Source organism: Cucurbita pepo, chromosome LG14 (genome assembly GCF_002806865.2).
Source record: "Cucurbita pepo subsp. pepo cultivar mu-cu-16 chromosome LG14, ASM280686v2, whole genome shotgun sequence".
Taxonomy (NCBI): domain Eukaryota; kingdom Viridiplantae; phylum Streptophyta; class Magnoliopsida; order Cucurbitales; family Cucurbitaceae; genus Cucurbita; species Cucurbita pepo.
This window is the reverse complement of record NC_036651.1, coordinates 6,412,254-6,438,175: the sequence shown is the minus strand read 5'-3', so window position 1 is coordinate 6,438,175 and position 25,922 is coordinate 6,412,254. Positions and strand designations below refer to the sequence as shown.

The 25,922-nt window shown below is 32.9% G+C and overlaps 2 protein-coding genes and 1 pseudogene across 2 annotated transcripts; all 3 read left to right on the top strand.

The window, feature by feature from the left end:
- The first annotated feature begins 3,572 nt into the window (after nt 1-3,572).
- LOC111810770 (subtilisin-like protease SBT5.4) lies at nt 3,573-7,858 on the top strand. Its single transcript, XM_023697549.1, has 11 exons — nt 3,573-3,896; nt 3,983-4,092; nt 4,182-4,279; nt 4,487-4,651; nt 4,751-4,853; nt 5,151-5,676; nt 5,892-5,989; nt 6,086-6,331; nt 6,714-6,828; nt 6,938-7,151; nt 7,317-7,858. Exons 1-11 carry the CDS (start codon nt 3,813-3,815, stop codon nt 7,856-7,858), a joined length of 2,301 nt encoding a protein of 766 aa, XP_023553317.1. The 5' UTR covers nt 3,573-3,812.
- Nucleotides 7,859-13,450: 5,592 nt separating this feature from the next.
- On the top strand, nt 13,451-18,072 carry LOC111810473 (annotated as a pseudogene).
- Nucleotides 18,073-21,252: 3,180 nt separating this feature from the next.
- On the top strand, nt 21,253-25,469 carry LOC111810766 (subtilisin-like protease SBT5.4). The gene is made up of 11 exons (XM_023697544.1): nt 21,253-21,336; nt 21,424-21,533; nt 21,627-21,724; nt 22,003-22,167; nt 22,258-22,360; nt 22,699-23,233; nt 23,481-23,578; nt 23,675-23,920; nt 24,262-24,376; nt 24,485-24,698; nt 24,852-25,469. The coding sequence occupies exons 1-11, from the start codon at nt 21,253-21,255 to the stop codon at nt 25,391-25,393; spliced, it is 2,310 nt and encodes a 769-aa protein (XP_023553312.1). The 3' UTR covers nt 25,394-25,469.
- The last annotated feature ends 453 nt before the right edge of the window (nt 25,470-25,922 follow it).

Below are 25,922 nucleotides of genomic sequence, written 5' to 3'. Positions count from 1 at the left end.
ACTTATTTATCGGGCAAAACATCGTGAAAGAAGGAGTAGAAGTAACCAGATGGTAAAGATGAAGAGGTCGAGTCATTGGTGAAGTTGTTGCGGGTGGATCCGAACACTGAAAACGCATAGTTATCGATGAGAAGTTCGAGGTTTCAATCACGATAGAGAAGAAGAAATAATGAAAATTTGAGAGGCACACAAGGCCTCGAAAGAAAAAGGGAAGTATGAACGGGTAGGTGGGACTTCGTTCAAAATGTTAAATATTTTATATGATTTTTTTTTTTTAAATTGAAAATCAATTAAATTAAATTGGAAAGAATTAAAATTATTTTAATAATCGAACTTAATAAAAATAAAATAGTCAAACCATAATTAATTATTTAAAATTAAATAATATAATAAAATTATTGATACTCCTTTTTCAAGCATTTGTTACCCGACATTATAAACAAAACTGAGAGGTAAGAAAAAATATTGTAATTTTACAAATTCATAAATAAATCTAAAAAATTTATCTTTTTAACGGAAATTAAATAGCTTAAAGGGAAATTTTAAATTACAATGTTTATGGTCGTGAACTGGGAATCCTAAATTACCAAAAAAAAAATGTTACAAAATTTAATAAATTATTGAGGTAACCGAGCTAAAAAATTAATGACTAGTATAGATTCACCAGTTAGTTCGCACACTGCTGGCCCCTTTTCTTGTCTGGCGAGTATATTCTGGGAGCTCCTAATGCCGGACACCCATTAGAAATAGTAGCCGTCATGACAACACTAGGTTAAATATAATGATCGTTTTCCTGATCGTCACAGCATTATGATAAATATAATGATCGGTTTCCTACTTGATCATTGCAACATTATGATAAATACAATGATCGTTTTCCTGCCTCGTAACGTATAGGTCTGTATTATCGTGAAGGATGAATGGTCGTTTATCATATCATTTATCATATCTTTCATACATACGGTGGGGTTGTATTTCATGCTAGTTCGTCGTTTTGCATGTCAATCATATCATATCATATCATTCAAAGTACATAAATATGTCATATCATAACATTTCATGCTTCCGGACATAACAATTTTCATCATATACATATTATACCATAACATCGTATCACAATATATCATATCATAAACATGTCAATTTATCACATATCTCGTACCATAACATATTTCATATCATATCACAACATATATATATCCGTCATTCACATGTCGTACCATAGTCGTATCATAATCATATCATATCATATCGTAAACACTTCGTAGTCATATCATTCCCTAACTTATCATAGTCTTAACATTCTTATACCTATCACAGTCATATCGTTACATGAACGTACCTTAGTCATATCGTTACAGGAACGTATCCTAACGCTATCATTCTATCAATCTATTATAATCTTATCCCTTTCTACCCATAACCTAACTATATTCTTTTATCAATTGATCGTAACCATATCGTTTTTATCAATCTCTCATATCCATAGCACTTCCATACATAACCTATAACATTTCATGAACATATCTTACTCCTATCATTATATTATGTTTAGTGCATCATTCTCGTATCCTATCTCAAACATATCATTGAACACATCGTACCGTAAGCCATGAGCAAATCAATCCATAAATAATTCACATATTATAACATATACATATCAAATCATAAGCAAATTGATCCATAAACAATTCACACATATCAATATATATGACACGTGCAAAATCACGGGGCAAGTGTCAACATGAACTATAACCATGCCAATAGTAAAGCCAAGTTAATAAAAGTTTGATTCTATCCTTTAAAATCCAAGTTAACCTGTGAATCATGACACCCGTTTGTTTAAACTCCGATAAAATTATTTCTTTCAAAATATATATATATATATATATATATATATATATATATATATATATATATATATATATNTATATATATATATATAAATTTATTTATTTTTATTAAAAATCTCTTTTTCAAAGTATTTAGTTCAAGTTTTTAATTGAATTCACTAATTTTTTTTTCTTTCTTTCTTATCTATATTTATTATGTTTAAAGATCTTCTCGACTCCCCACAATAGCATGATGTTGTCCACTTTGAGCATAAGTTCTCATGGCTTTACTTTGGGTTTCCCCAAAAGGCCTCATACGAATGGAGTTAATATTCCTCACTTATAAACCCATGATCATTCCTAAATTAGCACACGTGGGACTTTCAATCATCCAACATTAGCTACTTATATAAATTTTACTAATCTAATACTAGACGTGATTTACTAGAGTTCATAGACATTTAGTTTCTAAATCAAAGCTAAACAATTGCAATGATTCAGTGAATATCTAAGTATAACTGATCTAACATATAATTGATTAGTGAAGAATGTATAATTGGCGGTGATTTCTAAAAAAAATGAATGATGATAAAATAAAAGGAAAATTTAATATATACTTATTGACAATATCTCTCCACGTAAATCCACAGGTGAATCTATCTCATGTACGGGTGAATCTGTCACGGGGTAAATCTGTAACTGGGTAAATACACAAGTGAATCTATCTCGGGTAAATCTGTAACTAGGTAAATCCACAGGTGAATCTATCTCGTGTACATGTGAATCTGTAACTGGGTAAAGGCTAAATATTTTCATTTTTCCTTTGTTGTTTTTTTTGTTTCCTTCTATTTGCTTTTGTTTGCAGTAACTATAATTTAAGGATATAGGTTGAGGAGAGATAATTGGAGAAGGAGAGGAAAGGTTGTCACAGAAATGGAGAAGAGTTTCTTTTTATTTATTTATTTATTATTTTTTTTAATAATTTTTTTTTATAATTTTTTTGGGCAATTACGGTGAAAAGGAAATAAAAATTATACAATAAAAATGGAATTAATATTGTCAAGGCGTTGGAAAAATAACAACAAAAAAAAAAAAAAATTGAACGATTCACTCTCATATTTTAATAGAATATCAATTTTAAACAAATTTAGAAAAGAAATTACTTTATAAAGGAATATACATATAATCTATTAAAAATTATAAACTAATAATTAAAAAACAATTCGGTTTAAAGTCTTAATTACATTAAATTAAATCCAAACATAGGAAAGATGAAATTAATATGAATTTGATGTTAATTTTTCGTTAATCTAACAAAGAATTAAAGATACATCAACCATACATTAGCTTATTAACAAACAAAAGAAACGACATTACTAATATTTTACAAAATTCAAACCTAAGATGTAATATCAAGCTTACAAACAAAATATATATATAATTTTGTTTTGAGTTCGATAAGACTATATATTCAAACATAAGACGTCATTTAAGATAATATATATATAAAAAAAAATTATTATTTTTTGAGTTTTATATGATCTTAATCCGCTATACATATTAAAATCAGTTGAACTATGCTCAAGTGCTATACATATTAAAATCGGTTGAACTATGCTCAAGTTGAATAGAATTAAAATATTTTTATATTATTATTTATGTCGAGTTAAAATTTGTAATAAATTTAAAAGGGTTTAAAATGGAGAGATTCCATTGCTTAAAAAGTTGTATCTATTTGGGAAGGTGGTATGAACAAAATTAAAGAGGATGATGTTGGCTGTCAAATGGGACATGACCATATAACCATAACATATTCATTCTTGATTCCATGTTTCTGGAGGAGGATGAGTTGTTAAATAATTTTCATTTTCTTACCATAATTTTCTTAATAATTTCTTCAAATAAAGCACTCATCAACGTTATAAATACAGGAAGAAGGGATGAGGAGGAAGGAACCATTATTCTGAAAGAGGAAAAGAAATGGAGGCCTTCAATCTTCCTCCTTTACTTCTCTCATTCTTTCTTTTTTCCCTTTTGCAAACATCCACCATTGCAGCCAAGAAGGTTACTCAATCATCACTTATAAATCCTTTTTAATGTTTATATCAACTGGGTTTTAGATATTGAAACGTTTTGTTTATGTTGTGCAGTCTTATATTGTTTACTTGGGATCACATTCACATGGCTTGAATCCTTCTGCCCTTGATCTCCAACTTGCAACACAAACCCACTACAATCTACTTGGATCTGTGTTAGGAAGGTGAAGCTTTTAGTTTTAAATCATGTAGTGTAGATTTGTTGAACTCTCACTCTTCATTTACGCTCTTATGTTTTTGTTTCCAAGTACAGCAATGAAGCAGCTAAGGAAGCAATCTTTTACTCATACAATAGACATATCAATGGTTTTGCAGCTGTTCTTGATCAGAAAGTTGCAGAAGATGTAGCAAGTAAACTAATTCATCCGATTCTAATGAAGTGAAATTCACCATCAATTTTGAAAACATTTAAAAAGCAAATAACAAATTAACAAACGAAAGAAACTCATAATTTGAAAGTATTGTTTATAAGCTTACTTTTAAAAAACGAAACCGTACTTAATCAAGACTTGTTTTTTCTATTTTATAAAGATCGTATTTCTCTCCTTATCTTTTTAGAACATCCGGATGTGATATCAGTACATGAAAATAGAGGAAGAAAACTGCATACAACAAACTCGTGGAGTTTTCTTGGAGTTGAGAATCATGATGGAATTCCTTCAAACTCAATTTGGAATCTTGCAAGTTTTGGTGAATCTACAATCATCGGCAACCTTGACACAGGTTGGTCTTGTTTTCCTCTCCTCTTGTAAGTTCTTGGACATTCGTCAGCTTTGGTAATAATTTGGATACCTTTTCTTCTTGTAATTGCGATCAATACAGGTGTTTGGCCAGAATCAAAGAGCTTTAGTGATGAAGGATATGGACCTATCCCAAAAAGATGGAAAGGAAGTTGTGAAGGTGGCTCCAATTTTAGTTGTAACAGGTCCCTTGCATCAAATCTCTTATGGTTACTTCACTTCTATTTAATTCTTTTACACTAAGATACACAGACATTTTTATTTGACTAATATGTTAAGCACAAATTAAAAACTGTTGTTGGTAGATATACACTCAACACTAGTATTATAAAGTTAATATTAATCTAACTTATAAATGCATAAACTCATCATATTTTGAATTTTCTTCTTATATAAAATCGATAATAGAACTTTCTTGATCGTGTTTGTGTTGTGTTCAAGCAAATTTGATATCGATGTAAAATTGAAGCTTTTAAATGCAGAAAGCTGATTGGGGCAAGGTATTTCAACAAAGGGTATGCATCGATGGTGGGGCCTCTCAACTCAACAGCAAGGGATGATCAAGGGCATGGAACACATACTTTATCCACCGCGGCAGGCAATTTCGTTTCAAAAGCAAATATTTTTGGGAATGGTAATGGTACTGCAAAAGGGGGTTCCCCTAAAGCCCTTGTCGCTGCTTATAGAGTATGTTGGCCTCCTGTGGCACTTGGTGAGTGCTTTGAGTCCGACATTCTGGCTGGCTTTGAAGCTGCCATTAGTGATGGAGTTGACGTTCTGTCTATTTCACTCGGTGGAAGTCCTCTAGAATTTCATGATGATCCAATAGCTATAGCATCCTTCCATGCAGTGAAGAACGGCATCACTGTCGTTTGTTCTGCTGGAAACTCAGGACCATCTCCAGGCACTGTTGCAAATGTCGCACCATGGTTGATAACCGTGGGAGCTAGCACAACGGACAGGCTTTTTACCACTTACGTGGCGCTTGGAGACAAGAGACACATTAAGGTACTATTTTATGAAACACAAACACTTTAATTTAACTAACATATTAGTGTTTGACATTTGTTAACTCTAGATAGTTAAGTGTTTAACAGCTGTTTATATAAATTCTAATTGTGTATTGATCCATAAATATATAAATTCCTTTTGAATTTCTTTATGGTGTTATATATATATCATATTTTTTGTTGTCTTTAATTATCTTCAATTGTCAATACCAGGGTGGAAGTCTTTCTAATAAAATATTGCCAGTTCAGAAGTTTTACCCACTGATACGTGCTTTAGATGCAAAAAACAACAATAGCTCTGAAATGGACGCGTGAGTATATTTTTTTACCGTGTATGTTTCAAGATTCAGGCAAACAAAATTACAGTAACCACATGATATTAAGCAAATTTTATTTTGATATTGTAGCCTACTATGTCTTGGAGGGTCTCTTGATCCTAAAAAGGTAAAAGGAAAAATTGTAGTTTGCCATAGAGGGAACAATGGAAGAGTGGACAAAGGTTATGTGGCTGCTCAAGCAGGTGCTGTTGCGATGATTCTTGTTGATGACGAGGTAGATGGGGATGGACTTATGGCTGATGCACACTTACTTCCTGCTTCACATATAAGCTACGATGATGGTGAATTAGTCTACCAATACATAAACTCTACCAAGTAATTATTCCATCATATTCCATCACCTTTTCCATTTATTCATGAACTTTGGTTGGAAAATTACATGTGTTTTGTTTTAAAGTTTTTAGGTATGTCTCGATTTCGTCACTCAATTCATAAATTAGTTCGACGAGTCTTTGGATTTTCAAATTTTTACTAATAGGTCTTTAAACTTTAATAAAGATCGTATGAGTTATTAGACATCTTATAAAGTTTTACAGATATATTAGACATAGGAATTAAAAGTTTTAATGACTTTTTCAACACTTTTAAATGTATGACCTATTAAACACAAATTTAGAAGTTTAAGAAAGTTGAAGTCCTTTAGAAGTTTAAGAAAGTTGAAGTAGGACTCATATGTCAAGTTTTGTGGTTGAATTAGAACTCCAATGGCTTACGTGACTCGTGTGAGGACAGAATCGGGAGTCAAACCAGCACCAATTATGGCTACATTTTCATCCAGAGGTCCCAACACAATTGAACCCTCAATGCTCAAGGTGGGTTAAGAACGGTGTGTTTGAGTAACTTTTTAGTACAAAGTTTAATGTGCCAATTGCCAACCATAAATTTTTTTTGAGTTTTTCATTTATCTTTTTTGATTTTCAGCCTGATATAACAGCACCTGGTGTGAATATATTAGCCGCTTATTCGGAAGCAACATCACCAACTGGTGCACCTTTTGATAAACGACGAGTTCCATTTATTATATTATCTGGTACTTCTATGTCATGCCCTCATATTTCTGGTATCGTTGGCCTTCTCAAAACCCTTTATCCAAAATGGAGTCCAGCAATTATGAGATCTGCACTCATGACTACAGGTTCGTTAATTGAACTTCTTCAATCATTATAAAGTTCAAAGACTAATTAAACTAGTGTATTTTCAAACAATGAATAGTAAGAGATATTATTTACTGTATTTGCATTATTTTACGTTAAAAAATATTTGACTTAAATCTTGAAAAACTAATAGTTTTGTTTGGCAGCTCGAACGAAAGCCAATAACTTAAATCCAATACGAAGCTCAAGAAAGGAGAAAGCAAACTCATTTGCATATGGTGCAGGCCATGTCAACCCAAACAAAGCAGCAAATCCAGGCCTTGTTTACGACCTCTCCATTGAAGACTATTTGAACTACCTATGTGCTCGAGGCTACAACAAAACACAAATGAAGCTATTCTCGAATGATACTTCATTTGTTTGTTCAAAGAAATTCAAAGTAACAGATTTGAACTATCCATCAATCACGATAGATAATATGAGATCAAAGGTAGTGAGGATCAAAAGAAGAGTGAAGAATGTGGGAAGTCCAAGCACGTATGTTGCTAATGTCAAGGCACCACCAGGAGTTTCGGTTTCAGTAGAGCCAAATACTTTGAAGTTCACTAAAACCGGTGAAGAGAAGAGCTTCTCGGTTGTGTTGAAGAGAGTGCCAAATGATTATCGTCGGGGGGCTATGTTTGGGAGACTTGCATGGTCGAATGGGAAGCATCGTGTTAGGAGTCCGATTTTAGTGGTATTAGGATGATTTAGTAAAAGAACCACATGGGTTGTGTTTGGTTTGGCTTGTTTTTAGCACATTTCTCATATCTAATAATAATGGATATTTTGGTGCTTCACCTCTACAAATCAAGTTATTAGAGCCTATTTGGGCATGGCCTTGGCTTTCTCTAGGTTTGGATTTAGAACTCAAGCTCATGTTTGGTGTAATGAAGCTGGGTGGAGGCTTCCTCCTTCAAGCCCCCATCCTCTCAAACTTAATCAAACCCGTCACTGAAATATTTTGTATGATAATTAAGAACGATTCTTACTATCAGATGTGAGGAATTCGATGAATGTGACACAAATATTCAGTAAATAAACATCTTAAAAATTTTGTTCACTGACCATTTTTCTATATATTTTTTTTAAAGGGTATCATTGACGACTTTTTTCATTTTTTAAATGAATGTCGTTGGCAAATTAGGAATTTTTTTCCTTCTTATTCTTATTTTACTAGAGATGATTGAAAACTAAAATTCAAAAGATACAAAATCTTTGAGTGTCCAATTTTTACAAGAAAACTCTAATTTTGTCATTTAAAACCTCAAATAAAAGAATTTAATCATGATCATTAATTTTTAATTTTTTTTTAGGAAGGTTTAAATTTGATTGATTCCAGCTTTTTTCTTTTTTTTTTTCTTTTTTTTTTTTTTCTCAAAGGGGTAGCATTTGTAATTTTTTCATATTTGAAAATAGTGTGTTAGCAAGTTTCTTTTCTTATACTTAGTCTACTAGAGACTTCGTGAGATTAAAATTCAAAACAAACAAAACATTTAACCTTGTATACAGACCTTAAAATCAAAACCTAGACCAGAAAAATCCTAATTTTACCATTTAAAGCATAAGGTAAAAAAAACTGAGGTAAGATCAATATTTTTCATTTTTTTTGTGAGCGTGTTAAAATTTGATGAATTTGATGTATATGTCCTATAAAAAACACGTTTTAAGAAACCATCATGATAACGTTGAAACAAATCTAGCTACCTAGGCCGATAGCAGCTGGTACAATGTTTGTAGTACTTCTACTTCCCATTTCACTTCGATACGGTATCACTGAGCTAGGCGTAAGGTTGGTTAGAGTTGTGTAACTTGATAGTTTGCTTGGATTACCTTGCATGATGGATTTGTCCTGTAGGTAGGCATTGATCATGCGGGTAGTCAATAGAGTTGACATGTATAGGGTGTCGCTCCCCCTAACCTTGAACGACTACATGATCGGATAGGTTTGTCAACTAACCTCCCATGGATGACAAGTAGGCTAGCAATCACCATGTTGTCTCTGCCTAATAGAGAAAGTTTTTTAAGGTAGCACCTAAACCACATATACAGAGTATTGTTGCAGCATAGGCTAAACTAGTTACTTAATTATGTGAACAACAAGAGCTCTTCACCTAGAGCTGAGAGTAAAGCTCGTGGTCTTCTATTAGGTCAAGGATGCTATGAGAGTCTACAAGTAAGTTGCTTATTAAGTATATTTTGATACGCATCTTCTTTCTCCTTCTTTTTTAAGGTGTTTGTATCTTGTAGATCGAGGTGGATGAGTATTTGAGAGCTACGCAGTCATAGAGGGGATCGTTTTGGAGCGTCAGTGTAACGACCCGAAATTTTCTACTTAATTTAAAGTCGCTACTATATACATACCATAAACATTGAATGCGGAAGACTTCACTTAAATTCCATAAAACATAACCTTTAACTTAAAACACAGCCATGGACTTACGTGTTTCGAAAACATCTTTAAAACGACACAACAAAAGACCCGAAATAAAATAAATAAGCGTTTAAGTTTAAAACATCCTATTCTATCCTAAGTCTAAGAAAATGAATACCACTATCCTATGCATGTGCCATGATCTCGAGTTGCGATGCCGTCGTCAGCCGTACAGGAATGCCTTGCCTTAACCTGAAAAATGTAGTAGCACATGGCTTGAGTATTTAAAGAAATACTCAGTAAGTGACCCCACTACTGGGGTTAAATGCAACAATCACATGCAATGAAATGATGGGACCTATCTTTCGTTTCGTTTCGTTTCGTTTCGTTTCGTTTTCCCTACGGTGTAATCCTAACAGGTAATCGTGGACGTGTACCATATACTCTACACGCAGCCCATACGTGCGAGTATGGGCTCACCAGCTAGTTCGCACACCGCTGGGCCACTGTCCCTAGCCGGTGGGCATGCTCTGGGGGCCCACCGGGACCCGTTAAAACTAAAACCGTCACGGCAGCGCTATGCAGGGCATAACGATCGTTGTCCTGCCATTTGGATGTACGCGTCCGTACCCTCGTGATGGGATAGGGGTATCCCCCCAAATGCATGATCACACAATATGCATGAGGTCCCACTAGTCCTACAGTCATCATTTAATGAACATAACCCCGTGTCACGTTTTCATGCTTACATGTCATTCTCATTCTCATTTCGTTACATATCATACATATTCCTAGCGGGGTTATGTATCATGCAATTTACCGTATTTCATGTCATACAATTCATTCAGTTACATTCCAATACTCATACAACAAGCCATAATCGTACAAGGGCCACACATCGTCACATGCATTCATATCACATCAACTAAGCAGCATAAATAACATACATTCACGTTCACATGATTTCGTACTTAAGCACAATAATCTAGCATACAATGTATCATATCATAACCAAGTCATAACGTAAACACTTCATAGTCATATCGTTCTCTAACTTACCATAGCCTTAACGTTCTTATACCTATCACAGACATATCATTACGTGACGTACCTTAGTCATATCGTCACAAGAACGTACCCTAACGCTATCGTTCTATCAATCTATCACAAACCTATCCCTTTCTACCCATAACCTAACCGTATTCTTTCATCAATCTCTCCTATCCATAGCACTCCGGTATGTAACCTAACTCTAACGTTTCATGAACGTATCTTACTCCTATCGTTACATTTCGTTTTGTGCATCCTTCTCGTACCCTATCTCAAACATCTCCTAGAGCACATCGTACCATAATTATTATCATACAATCCACATATAATAACATAACATAACATAACATAACATATAGGAAGCATATCGATCCTCAGACAATTCACACATATCAATATATATGACATGTGCAGAATCACAGGGCACGTGTCAACATCAAATATAACCTTGCCGATAGTAAGGTCACTTACCTGATTAGCTTAAGTCGTTGTCACGAATATATCCTTAATGAAAGTTCGATTCCGTCATTATCCTTGATGAAAGTCCATTGAACTCCAAGTCAACCTATGTGAGCCCATGACATGAGTTTCAAGTTTGAACTCTATAAAATTATTTCTCTAATTTATGTTGACCCATGTGTTATACTTCATGTGAACGTTAGAGTCTTGAACGTTAGGGTCTTTGCTTGAGTTAGGTGTTGAAATATTTATATATGTTTGTTATAGTATTATTTTCATACAAACCATTTAATACTCATCAAAATTTACCAGATATTCTATTTTATCTGATGGTGTTTAATATCCTTTTAACATTTTCCAGATAATTTTCAATTATATTCACAGTCTTCCCTCTCTGTCTCTTACTGTGTTTTCTTTCCTTTAATTATCTCTCTTTGTTTGAGAATGACTCTTAATATCATTAAATAAAATAAAAGGAAAACTACTGACTCTTCAGATGCAATATCTCCTCTCAGCAAAATATCTCTTTCTACCAAAACAAAACTGAATCTGAACCCTTTTTGTGCTTGTTTTTGTTTTTGCCGGAGAGAAGAAATTCTGATTAGTTAAATCTGTTTAATCCTTTNCTCTTCAGATGCAATATCTCCTCTCAGCAAAATATCTCTTTCTACCAAAACAAAACTGAATCTGAACCCTTTTTGTGCTTGTTTTTGTTTTTGCCGGAGAGAAGAAATTCTGATTAGTTAAATCTGTTTAATCCTTTCTTTTTATTTTTGTTTGTTACTTTTTCAATTAGGTTGGCAATTACTTCTGGTCAATTTAATCGATTCTATTTTGTTTCTGCTATTGATTATGACGTATCTTTCTAATTAAATTGCTAAATAAAACTAAATAATTGGATAAAAGAAAAGGAGATCTGAGATATAACTTACGGAGAAATCTCAAATCTCTCTCCCCTCTCCCACGTAAATCTTGATCATCTCCGTCAACCCATCTCCTATAAATTTGATGAAGGCATGTCTGTTTTCTCAAATCTGAGATTTTTCATTTCTATTTCATTTGGCAGGATTGTGAGGTGTGTTGAGGAGAGATTATTGGGAAAGTGACTTGCGGGAGAGAAAAGAGGGAATAATGGTTTTTTATTTTTATTTACTTATTTATTAATTTATTATTTTTTTTTTTTTATACATAATAATAATTTTTATTTGTTTATTTATTTATTTTTGGGCTTACAGTCCGTTCATCTTTATGTGAGTTTTTTGTACTTTGTTTTGTAATTGTATCTCAAACTCATTTACATCGTTTCTCATAAATTTGACCAGTTATCATCTTATAATTAGATGTAATTTTGTATTTTAATGGAAGGTTCTTTTGATAAATTTGATTTTAATTTTCTCGTATTTTCTTATTTTATTTTATTTTCGCTTTCATCATTTTAATTTCGATCCGAGTTTTGTACCCTTAAAATTCGGGTCGTGACAAGTATTCTTCATAATCCAACATTTATATTATAGATGTAGGAACATCGTTTTAGGATTAAGTTATTTCAAACAATTTCAAAACCCTTCAAAGTTCCATCAAGCCAAAATGCCTAAAGCTGCACAATAAATGATTTCTAACTGCAGTCTTGATTAAGAGTCTTCCTTAGAGTGGTGTATCTCACTTGCACGGGTCAAATCAAATGTATGGGAAATTGAGTACGCCACAGAAGGTCGAGAAGTGTTTCAATCTCCTAGGATGAATTGGATTGTTCTAATCTCTTGCTTGGATGTTCGACTCCCACAACCGACACATGTCTCATGCCACATTTCGTGAAGAACTATACCTCAACAGTTCTTTTGACTTTCCAAAGATATTGATAATAAGGGAAGTGAAGTTCAAATTATATCAATTATCATCTCATAGGTAACCCATTTTAAATTTTAGATGTTACAAAACTAAAAATAACAAAAAAGTATAAAGTAATATGCATGTATATCAAATCATTAGAAAAATAATATGTTTTTACTCTACACTAGCCTATTCAATCAAATCTAGGCTTAAAATGTTGATTTCATGAAATTAAATTCAAATCTAAATCAACATGAAATTAATATGATTTTTTTCAATTGTGTAGTTATAATTAATTTGGTCCTTTGGGTCCATTCTTAGTTAGCTAACATGGAGTTGAGATAGATTAGCTTCCTTTAGCTAATTCTAAAAAACTAACAACCATATCATCTTAATTTTCTACTCTTAAGTCTAATATATTTCTTTCTTGAATTCTAGGCTTTTGGAGGAGTGTGTTATTAAATCATTTTCATTTTCTTACCATCATCACTTTTCTATACATAAAAATGAAACTCCAAATTTGAGTCCAATCATAAAACATTGACCACCATTATAAAAGGCACCAAGGAACAAAGAGTATACCATTCTAACAAACACAATTATTTTGAGAGAACAAGAAATGGAGGGCTTCAATCTTTCTCCCTTCTTCCTTTTTGCTCTTTTGCAAACACCCACCATGGCAGACAAGAAGGGTACTCAATCATCACTTATAAATGCATTTTAATGTTTATATCAACTGGGTTTTAGACATTGAAACGTTTTGTTTATGTTGTGCAGTCTTATATTGTTTATTTGGGATCACATTCACATGAGTTGAATCCTTCTGCTTTTGATCTCCATCTTGGAATACAAATCCACTACAATCTACTTGGATCCGTATTAGGAAGGTGAAGCTTTTAGTTTCAAATAATGTAGTTCAGATTTATTGAACTCCCACTCTTGATTTACCTTCTTATGTTTTTGTTTCTAATTCCAAGTACATCAATGAAGCAGTTAAGCAAGCAATCTTTTACTCATACAATAGAAATATCAATGGTTTTGCAGCTCTTCTTGATAAAAAAGTTGCCAAAGATATAGCAAGTAAAATGATTCATCCATTTTAATTATTTGATAATGATTTTCTTTCTTAGTAAAATCATTCTCGTTCATTCTTAATTGTTGATTTTCTTTCTTAGTAAAATCATACTACTTTTTTTAGTTTCCAAAAGTATGTAGGCTGGGAGTAGTATTTAGAGACTAGATTTTCAAAAGTCAAATAGTCACGGAGGGAGACTCATTTTTCTAAATTAATAATGATGGTGTTTTTATCATTTTAGAGCATCCTGATGTGATATCAGTATATGAAAACAAAGGACTAAAACTGCATACAACACGATCATGAAACTTTTTTGGAGTTGAGAATGATGGTGGAATTCCTTCCGACTCACTTTGGAACCTTTCAAGATTTGGTGAATCTACAATCATTGGCAACATTGACACAAGTCAGACTTTTTCCCCTCTCAACAGTTCTTAGACATTTCGACCGCTTTTGTAATAATTTGGGTACCTTCTTGTAATTGGGATCAATACCGGTGTTTGGCCAGAATCAAAGAGCTTTAGTGAGAAGGATATGGACCTATTCCAACAAGATGGAAAGGAAGTTGTGAAGGTGGTTCCAACTTTCTTTGCAACAGGTCCCTCAAATCAAATCTCTTAGTGTTACTTTACCTCTATTTAATACTTTTACGTTAAGAAATACACACCTTCATTTGACTAATGTGCTAAGCACGTATTTGACACTTTTGATAGTATAATAGATGAAAAACGTGACACAAGTTGTTCAAAGTGAATATTAATTTAATATTTATTAGATGCATATGGAATCATTGTTACCAATACTAAATAGCCACATAAATGCATATATTTTTAGAGCAAAATTACATCAAATTCACTTTCTTTGTTAAATCACAACAACAGTTCCTAAACTTTCAGATTTATGTTTAAGATATCTTAACCTTAAAAAGTATTATATTTGAACTTTAATTAATGTGTTTAAAAATCTTTTAAGATTTGTAATAGGTCGGAAGCATTTAATTTTGTGTCTCATAGGTTTTAGACATATTAAGATATTTAAGAATTGATTGATCCGTTGGATATAAAACTAAATTTTATGTCTAATAGAACTCTAAATATTCAATTTATTGTTGAGTAGGTTCCTAAATTTGAAATAAACCTTAAATGCGTCAATGATCTATTAGACACAAAATTGAAATTTCAAGATTTATTGTTTGTCGAAAGTTTAAGGACTTTAAGATATTTTTTAAGGTTGAAGAATAAAATTGATACAATAGTAAAACCTATTAAGCATGATTTTAGTTTATATATATATATATATATATATATATATATATATATATATATATATATATATAAATACAAAAAAAAAAAAAATTGAAGAACTAAACTTATCATTTAACTTAGTCTTTTTAAGCATACAAATGCATAAACTAATCGACTTTTAAATTTTCTTCTTATATAAAAATGATAACAGATCTGTCCTTCTCGTGTTTGTGTTCTAGCTATTCATTGTACCAAACGCTTGTATTGATACGTGTGATGTAGATGTAAAATTATAGATTTTAAATGAAGGAAGTTGATTGGAGCACAATATTTCAACATAGGACATATATCCATTAGGAAACCTAGACCTCCGAATTCAAGCTATGATACAACAAGGGACCATAATGGGCATGGAATACACACCTTATCTACGGCTGGAGGCAATTTCGTTCAAGGAGTAAGCAGTTTGGGAATGGTTATGGCATTGCAAAAGGGGTTCCCCTAAAGCCCATGTTGCCGCCTATAGAATATGTTGGCCTCCAATGGGGGTAGTGATTGTTTTATGGCCGATATTCTAGCTGGCTTTGAAGCTGCCATTAGTGATGGAGTTGACGTTCTGTCGGTTTCACTGGGTGGAGATATTCAAGAATTTTCTGAAGATCTAATAGCTATAGGGTCCTTCCATGCAGTGAAGAACAACATCACTGTTGTCTGCTCTGCTGGAAATTCAGGACCATTTGCAGGCACGGTCTCAAATGTCGCACCATAGATGATAACTGTGGGAGCTAGCACAGTTGACAGGCTTTTTACAAGTTACGTGGTGTTGGGAGACAAGAGGCACTTCAAGGTACTTTATCCGACACTTGTTAGTACTATGAAGTTATGTACTTGACACTATTTATACAAATATTTAGATAAGTATCGAACCATTTTTTAACATAGTAAATTGCATTGCGCATATAAATTTTTTCATATCAATTGAATTTATAATTTTATACTATGTTTATGTTCAAAATCCAACAATGTCTCTAGTAACGACCCGTAAGTATATTTTTATTTAAATTATACAAAATTTATTTAAATTTTGGATACATTAAATCATGTCCTAGTCTTTAAGATTAACACTTAAATTTTGAAATAGATTAAAAAAAAAAACTAGCCTTAAGGAATTTTCTATTGTAAAGGTGTAAATAATGTTAGCCATGGAAATAAACGATAAAACTTTTGAAAATGTAAGAACATAGTTGAAATATGTATTTTGTATAATTTAATCGACATGTTTCCACGTCATAATAAGAACAAAGTAATAATGGTCATATAATAAATATTAAGCAAAATTTATTGTGATCTTGCAGCGAAATATGTAGTATGGGGTCTCTTGATTCTGAAAAGGTAAAAGAAAAAATTGTAGTTTGCCATAATTTGAACGATTTAGAAGTGGACAAAAATTATGAGGCAGCTCAAGCAGGTGCCGTTGGGATGATTATTGTTAATGACAAGGAAAGTGGTGATGAACTTTTTCCTACTCCACACATACTTCCAGCTTCACATATAAGTTATACCAATGGTAAATTAATCAATCAATACATCCAGTCTACTATGTAAGTGCTCCATCTTATTCCCGAACTCTTTTAAACTTTATGATCTAATAAACATAAATTTAGAAGCTTTTAAACATATTTTTTAAGTTAAAAAATTTATTAGACTCAAAAGTTGTAACTTATAAATCACGTTTTGTGGTTGAATTAGAACTCCAATGGCTTACATAACTCGCGTGAAGACTGAATTGGGAATCAAACCAACACCAATTATGGCTTCATTCTCGTCAAGAGGTCCCAACCGAGTTGAGCCCTCAATACTCAAGATTGGTTAAGATCTGTGTTGATTAATTTTATAGTATAAACTTCAATGTGTCAACTGCTAACCGTCACAAAATTTGAAGTATAGTTTTTTTTTTCCCCAATTTCTAGCCTGATATAACAGCACCAGGTGTGAATATACTAGCGGCTTTCTTTGATGAAGCATCACCAACTGGTTCACCTTTTGATAAACGTCGGGTTCTATATAATGTATTATCGGGAACTTCCATGTCATGCCCCCACATTTCTGGAATCGTTAGCCTTCTAAAAACCCTTTATCCCCAATGGAATTCCGTAGCTATCAGATTTGCAATCATGACCACAGGTTCATTATGCAAAATTCTTTAATCATTTTAATAGTTGAAGGACTAGTTAAACTAGTACTATGTCAAAGTGTATTTCCAAACAATTAATAGTAAGATGCATTTGCTATGGGATTTGCATGATGACTTAAATCTCGAAAGCTAATGGTTTTGTTTGGCAGTTGAAACCGAAGCCAATGACTTAAATCCAATACTAAGCTCAGAAAAGGAGAAAGCAGACCCATTGGCATATGGTGCCGGCCATGTCCAACCAAACAAAGCCGCAAATCCTGGCCTTGTTTACGACCTTTCAACCCAAGACTATTTGAACTTCTTAAGTGCCCGTGGCTACAATAAAACACAAATGAAACTATTCTCTAATGATACTTCATTTGTTTGTTCAAATTCATTCAAAATAACAGATTTGAACTACCCATCAATCTCGATGAATAATTTGAAATCAGATCCAATAGAGATCAAAAGAAGAGTAAAAAATGTGGGAAGTCCAGGCACGTATATTGCTCAAATCGAGTCACCGATAGGAGTTTCGATTTCGGTAGACCCAAGTACTTTGAAGTTCACCAAAATTGGTGAAGAGAAGAATTTCAAAGTTGTGTTGAGGAGAGTGCCAAATAATCAAACTAAAGGACATATGTTTGGAAAACTAGTGTGGTCTGATAGGAAGCATCGTGTTAGTAGTCCGATTTTTGTGACATTAGAGAGGCAGTAAAAGAAGCACATTAGTTGGGTCGAGTTGAGCTTGTATTAAGTCCATAAATGAATTTTTATTTTTTATTTTTGTTCAAAGTTCTTCTCTCCCATGATAATGAACAACTTGCTTGAATAGAACATACGAGTATAACAAATTATTTAAACTTTCATTAAAACAGGTAAAAGTTGTGATTACTAACATTGCTCTTGCTCTTAATATAGCACTAACGAAATTCCTAACATTGCTCTAAGTTGATAAATGTCTTTATGACTCATATTCTCGTGAAACTTAACCTTACTAAAGATTCTTCACTTAGACCTACTCCGGCTTCGTGCCAAACCTGGTAAACGAACAAATAGGTGGTCTTTCCGAAAATGTTAAACAAAAGTTTTTCCCTCGCATCTCCGCCACTTTTACTTTTTCGTTATTTCGTAATCCTTAGGGTATGATACCTTATAGCTTCACAGTTACAAATCATTTTCTCAGTACTTTGGGTCTCTCATTTTCTCTTTTTATTGGTATTACTACAGTGGGATTTCAAAGAAATGGACTTCAGTTTTTAAGTTTTTCATTACCTGCGGAAGTCCACTACCATTAGCACCTTTTTTTAGTACTCCTTGAGCTAATCCCTCATTGTTTTTGCGCATTAAGCTCAAGAATACGTTTACTTAGACCAACTCCGGCATATCTGCAATGTTTAACCCACCTCCTTGGTTAGAATATCTGCACTTTTCTTTGTAATGTCAACTTTGTTGGGTCCCTTATCAACTCCGTCTTCTTCATGTTCTAAGTTACTCCTATGTTTTTCAACCTTGTTATTATTGGATTCTTGTTTCTTTTTAAGTCTGCCTCTAGGCCTCTTTGGTTAAGATTGTAAGTTTGATGAAACACACTGAGTTCGTGAACGTATTTTCAGAAGACCTACCAAGAATACCCCGTCTCCAAAGCCTTTATAGCATGACATCAATATAATTAAAGGAACTTGAGACGTAATTACAAGGCTTATTGGGTAAGGGCTTTATCCGTCATATCCTTGAGTTGCACCAACATTAATGGTCAAGTAGAAAGATAACTAGATGCATCTAGACATCGATCATTGGAAACATAATATAAGGATCCTAGTTTAAATAAAATTTTGGAGACAAATTAGCGGAAAGTTCGATGGCATGTAGACTACTACTACCTGACAGACTTCATTCACGTAAATGAACTATGAACCTTGTCAAATTAACAAGGACTTAAGTTACAAAGGGAAGTCTAGAAAATTCTTAATCTGCAAGTTGAAAGGTTTCGCAAGAAAGAGATGGCCTTCGTCAAAATACTGAGATGAAACCCGTATATGAAAGAGATCCCAGGAGATAAGAGATGAAACCCGTATATGAAAGAGATCCCAGGAGATGAGGTAAGAGAAAAGTACTCGAATTTAGGATACAAATTTTTAGAAGAGAATTTTGTTAAGCTTCCTTCTTGGAGTTGAAAAAAAAAAGTTTGTGCCTTTCTGTTAGAGTCACAGGACAATGGTTAAAATGAAACTTTGAGGATGTATTGGCAAAGATGTCGGTTATTAAACCTTTAGCTAAGTTTGAATTTGACTTGGACGACAATGTAATGCAGTAAACTAGTAGAACTATTGATCTAGTTGATGGAAGAAGACAATCATCATGAAAAAAACTGAGGATCTTGGGATTGAGGTTGAGTAAGTTTGTCAATCTTAGTATCCACGTGAACATTGATTTCAATGAAGCACCTGAACAACAAACCTACTAAATGAGTTCCGTTGTTCATAAAATTTTAGGAGAAGAATGAATGTGACATGATAAGGTTATTTATGAAATTTTGGTGACCGCTAGACTATGATAATGTACTAAACCAAAGGTAGGTGTAAAATGACTAAAATGTCCCTATTAATTATGTACCACTAGCTTATGACCAAAGTGACCTCGAAATGACATGAAATTTTATATGTCTATAATTAAAAAAAATACATTGTTTTTTTAATAAAATATTTGATAACCACAATTTTAAATACCTCTTGTATTTTATTTTAAAGAATTAATTTTCTCATATAATTTTTTTTGAAGTATTAATTTTCAATTGATTAGTTGAAAATAAAGGATTATGTAGGTAAGAAAAAAGAAATACTATGAAATAAAAAAATGAAATTGATATTATCAAAGCTTTATTAGAAAAAAGAAAAAAAATGTTATTCTAGGTTATGAAATATATTCCTTCTATTATTATTTTAACTCTCAATTTTTAATTAATTAGTTAATTTTCAATTAAGTAGTTGAAAATAAATAGTCTTGTATAGATGAGAAAAAACTAAAATAAAAATAAAATAAAAATGAAATTGTTTACAAATCAGATTATGAAATGTATTTTCACATTATTATTCTAAAATTTCAATTTTTAATTAATTAATTGAAAATAAATAAAATTGTGTAGTTGTGAAAAGAAAACAAAAATTATAAAATAAAAACGGAATTAATAATATCAAGGAGTTGGAAAAATAACAAACAATAGAAAATAAAAAAAGGAAAAATAAAAACCCTATACCCTAAACCCTAAACAACAAGGACGACAACAACAACGACAACTACAAGGACGACGACAACAATGACAACAAGGAATGGACTAACATTTTACTAAATTCAAACCTAAGACCTTAATAATATCGAGCTTGAAAACTCATGAACAAAAAAAATGTACTTTTTTCCATGAACTTTTTAGGTCATTTAAGGTAGTTTAAAACTGTGTGATCCAATATCAGTTAGAGATGGGAACGAAACATTTCTTAAAAGGCTGTGGAAACCTCTACTATTGACGACGATACGTAACAGGCCAAAACGGACAATATGTACTAGTGGTTGACTTAGTTGTTACAAATAGTATCAGAATTAGATGCTGACCCCGAACAAATTGATTGGTGAGATCCCACACCATTAAGGGACTCGAACCGAACAAAAGGACTTATAAAGATTCCATTACTTAAAAAGCTTTATCTAATTTGGAAGGTGTTGTCAAATGGGACATAAACGTATACCATATTTATTCCCTGCTCAAATTTGATAACATCCCTTCTTGATTCCATCAAAATTTTCACTTACCATAATTATCCTAACAAGTTTTTCAACATACCATGAACTTCAAAACACTGATAAGTATCGGAAGGAACCATTATTTTGAGACCAAAAAGAAATGGAAGCTTTTAATCTTCCTCCTTTACTTCTCTCTTTCTTTCTTTTTGCTCTTTTCCAAACATCCACCATTGCACTCAAGAAGGTTAGTCGTTGATCACTTATAAATGCTTTTTAATGTTTATATCAAATGCGTTATTAGACCCTCGATTTTTTTTTTTTTTTTTTGCAGTCTTATATTGTTTATTTGGGATCACATTCTCATGGGTTGAATCCTTCTGCCGTTGATCTTCAACTTGCAACCCAAACCCACTACAATTTACTTGGATCTGTGTTAGGAAGGTGAAGCTTTTACGTCCAAATCATGTAATGTAATGCAGATTTGTTGAACTCTCACTCTTCATTTACAATCTTATGTTTTGTTTCCAAGTACAGCAATGAAGCAGCTAAAGAAGCAATCTTTTACTCATACAATAGACATATCAATGGTTTTGCAGCAGTTCTTGATCACAAAGTTGCAGAAGATATAGCAAGTAAAATAATTTATCTGAGCTATGATAATGATTTTGTTTTTGAAAGCTAAATTGTTTCTCCCAAATTATTGGGTTTCTTATATTTTTATGGAAACAATTGAATTTGGCATGAATTTTGAAAACATTTAAACAGTAAATAAAAAAAACAAGGGAACTCATTGTTTGAAAGTATGGTTTAAAGATTACTTTAAAAAAAAAAAAAAATAATAAACAGTTATCAAGCAAGACTCGTTTTTTTCTATTTAATAATGATGATATTTTTCTCATTTCTTTTTTAGAACATCCAAGTGTGGTATCAGTTCATGAAAACAAAGGAAGAGAACTGCATGCAACAAATTCGTGGAGTTTTCTTGGAGTTGAAAATAATGGTGAACTTCCTCCAAACTCTCTTTGGAATCTTGCAAATTTTGGTGAATCTACAATCATTGGCAACCTTGACACAGGTTCGTTTGTTTTCCTCTTATAAGTTCTTGAACATTCGACCGCTTTTGTAATAATTTGGATACCTCTTCTTGTAATTGGTATTAATACAGGCGTTTGGCCCGAATCAAAGAGCTTCAGTGATGAAGGATATGGACCTATCCCAAAAAGATGGAAAGGAAGTTGTGAAGGTGGCTCCAACTTTAGTTGCAACAGGTCTCTAACCTAAAATCTCTTATTGTTACTTCACCTCTATTTAATTATTTTCGGCTAAGAAATACGAACACTTTCATTTTACTAATAAGTTAACCACAAATTAGACACTTTTATTAGCAAAATAAACACGCTCTGACACTATTGTTATGAATATTAATCCAACATTTATATGTTATTAAGAATATAAATGTATAAGCTCATTGAATTTTGAATTTTCTTCTTATATAAAAATTATAATATATCTATCCTTATAGTATTTGTGTTCTAGCAAGTTGTTGTATCCAATGCTTGTATGCTTACGAGTGACCTTGAAGTGAAATTAAAGCTTTTAAATTCAGAAAGCTGATTGGGGCAAGGTATTTCAACAAAGGGTATGCATCCATCGTGGGGCCTCTCAACTCAAGCTACGCAACAGCAAGAGACGATCAAGGGCATGGAACACACACTTTATCCACGGCTGGAGGCCATTTTGTTTCAAGAGCAAACATATTTGGGAATGGTAATGGTACTGCAAAAGGAGGCTCCCCTAAAGCCCTTGTTGCCGCTTATAAAGTATGTTGGCCTCGTGTGAAAGTTGGTGGGTGCTTTGACTCCGACGTTCTGGCTGGCTTTGAAGCTGCCATTAGTGATGGAGTTGATGTTCTGTCTATTTCACTAGGTGGAAGTCCTCTAGAATTTCATGATGATCCAATAGCTATAGCATCTTTCCATGCAGTAAAGAACGGCATCACTGTCGTTTGTTCTGCTGGAAACTCAGGACCATCTCCAGGCACGGTTGCAAATGTCGCACCATGGTTGATAACCGTAGGAGCTAGCACCACTGACAGGCTTTTTACCACTTACGTGGCGCTCGGAGATAAGAGACACATTAAGGTACTTTTTTAGGAAACACAAACACTTTAATTTAACTAACAGGTTTGTACCTGACATTTATTGGATACCTATTTACACTTGTTAACACTAGATAGTTATGTGCTTAATGTTGTTTATATAAATTCATGCCTCAAACATATAAATATATAAATTAATTTGATATCAAATTTTGAATTTCCTCAGGATATTAAATGATATATATACCATGATTTTGTTATCTTTAATGATCTTCGATTGTCAACACCAGGGTGAAAGTATTTCTAATAAAATATTGCCAGTTCAGAAGTTTTATCCATTGATACGTGCTTTAGATGCAAAAAACAACAATGTCTCTGATATCGAGGCGTGAGTATTTTCTTACAGTGTATGTTTCAAGATTCAAGGAAAAAAAAAACCACAATAACCACATGATATTAAACAAATTTTATTGTGATCTTGTAGCGTATTATGTCTTGAAGGGTCTCTTGATCCTAAAAAAGTAGAAGAGAAAATTGTGGTTTGCCTTAGTGGGGACATTACAAATGTGGAAAAAGGTTACGTGGCTGCTCAAGCCGGTGCTGTTGGGATGATTCTTGCTAATGACGAGGAAGATGGGGATCGACTTGAGGTTGATGCACACTTACTTCCCGCTTCCAATATAAACTACGTTGATGGTGAATTAGTCTACCAATATATCAACTCTACCAAGTAAATATTCCATCTTATTCGACTACCCCATTTATTTATGAACTTTCATTATGTTTTGTTTTAAATTTTTCGGTTGGTATCGATTTCATCACTCAATTTAAAAATGATTGGAGGAGTCTCTAGATTTTCAATTTTGTACAATTTTTTTAAAAATTTAAAAAATATGGTAAGGGTCATTTTGACATCTTATAAAATTTTATGTATAGACAACAAAATTAAAAGTTTTATTGACTTTTTAAACACTTAAAGTTATGACTTATTAAACACAAATTTAAAAGTTGAAGGAAGTTGAAGTAGCACTAAAGTTATAACTCATATGTCAAGTTGTGTGGTTGAATCAGAACTCCAATGGCTTACATGACTCGTGTGAGGACAGAATTAGGAGTCAAACCAGCACCAGTTATGGGTAGATTTTCGTCAAGAGGTCCCAATATAATTGAGCCCTCAATACTCAAGGTTGGTTAAAGACGGTGTGTTGAGTAACTTTTTAATACAAAGTTTAATGTGCCAATTGCCAATCATTACAAATTGTTGTGTTTTTTCGTTTTTCTTTTTGATTTGCAGCCTGATATAACTGCACCAGGTGTGAATATATTAGCTGCATTTACAGAAGAAACATCACCAACTCATTTGTCTTTTGATAAACGGCGGGTTCCATTTAATATATTATCTGGCACTTCTATGTCATGCCCTCATATTTCTGGTATCGTTGGCCTTCTCAAAACCCTTTATCCAAAATGGAGTCCAGCGATTATGAAATCTGCAATCATGACTACAGGTTCGGTGCTTAAAATTCTTCCATCATTATAAAACTCAAGGACTAATTAAACTAGTTTATTTTCAAACCATGAATAGTAAGAGATTATTTATTGTATTTACATAAGGAATATTTGACTTAAATCTCGAAACACTAATGGTTTTTGTTTGGCAGCTAGAACCAAAGCCAATGACTTAAATCCAATACTAAACTCAGGAAAGGAGAAAGCAAACTCATTTGCATATGGTGCAGGCCATGTCAATCCAAACAAAGCAGCGAATCCAGGCCTTGTTTACGACCTCTCCATCGAAGACTATTTGAACTTTCTATGTGCTCGAGGCTACAACAAAACACAAATGAAGCTATTTTCCAATGATACTTCATTTGTTTGTTCAAAGAAATTCAAAGTAACAGATTTGAACTACCCATCAATCACGATAGATAATCTGACATCAGAGGTAGTGAAGATCAAAAGAAGAGTGAAGAATGTGGGAAGTCCAGGCACATATGTTGCTAACGTCAAGGCACCACCAAGAGTTTCAGTTTCAGTAGAGCCAAATACTTTGAAGTTCACTAGAACCGGTGAAGAGAAGAGCTTCACAGTTGTGTTGAAGAGGGTTCCAAATGATTATCATCGAGGGGCTGTGTTTGGGAGACTTGCATGGTCTAATGGGAAGCACCATGTTAGGAGTCCGATTTTGGTGGTATTAGGATGATACACCATGTTAGGAGCCCGATTTTGGTGGTATTAGAATGATACAGTAAAAGAAGCATATGGGCTGTGTTGGGTTTTGCTTGTTTTAGCACGTTCTTTTGAAAATTTGGTCTACAAATCAGGTTATCAGAGACTATTTTGGATATGGCCGGTTGCGAGGAAGGTTCAAATTCATCAAATTTGGTCTACAAAACATGTAAGCTAGTCTATAGAATCTATAATCTAGAGTTCTGATACTAACTATAACGACTCTAGTTTTCTACTAACCTAAAGTCGCTACCTAACTTTTTTATGCAGAAAACCTTCATTTAAAATAACTTCGTAAAACGATGTCATGGATTTATACATTCAAGAAAGGATCCTATAACAATATAAAAGAAATATTTAAATAAACAAAAAAGAAACTAACAAAAATGTTAAATTAACAATGCCCTGTACTAACATATGATCTACTAAAATAAACGCAACTACCCTATGCAAGTTTCATGGTTTTTAGATGTGATGTCTTTGTCAACTGTACAGAGCTGTCT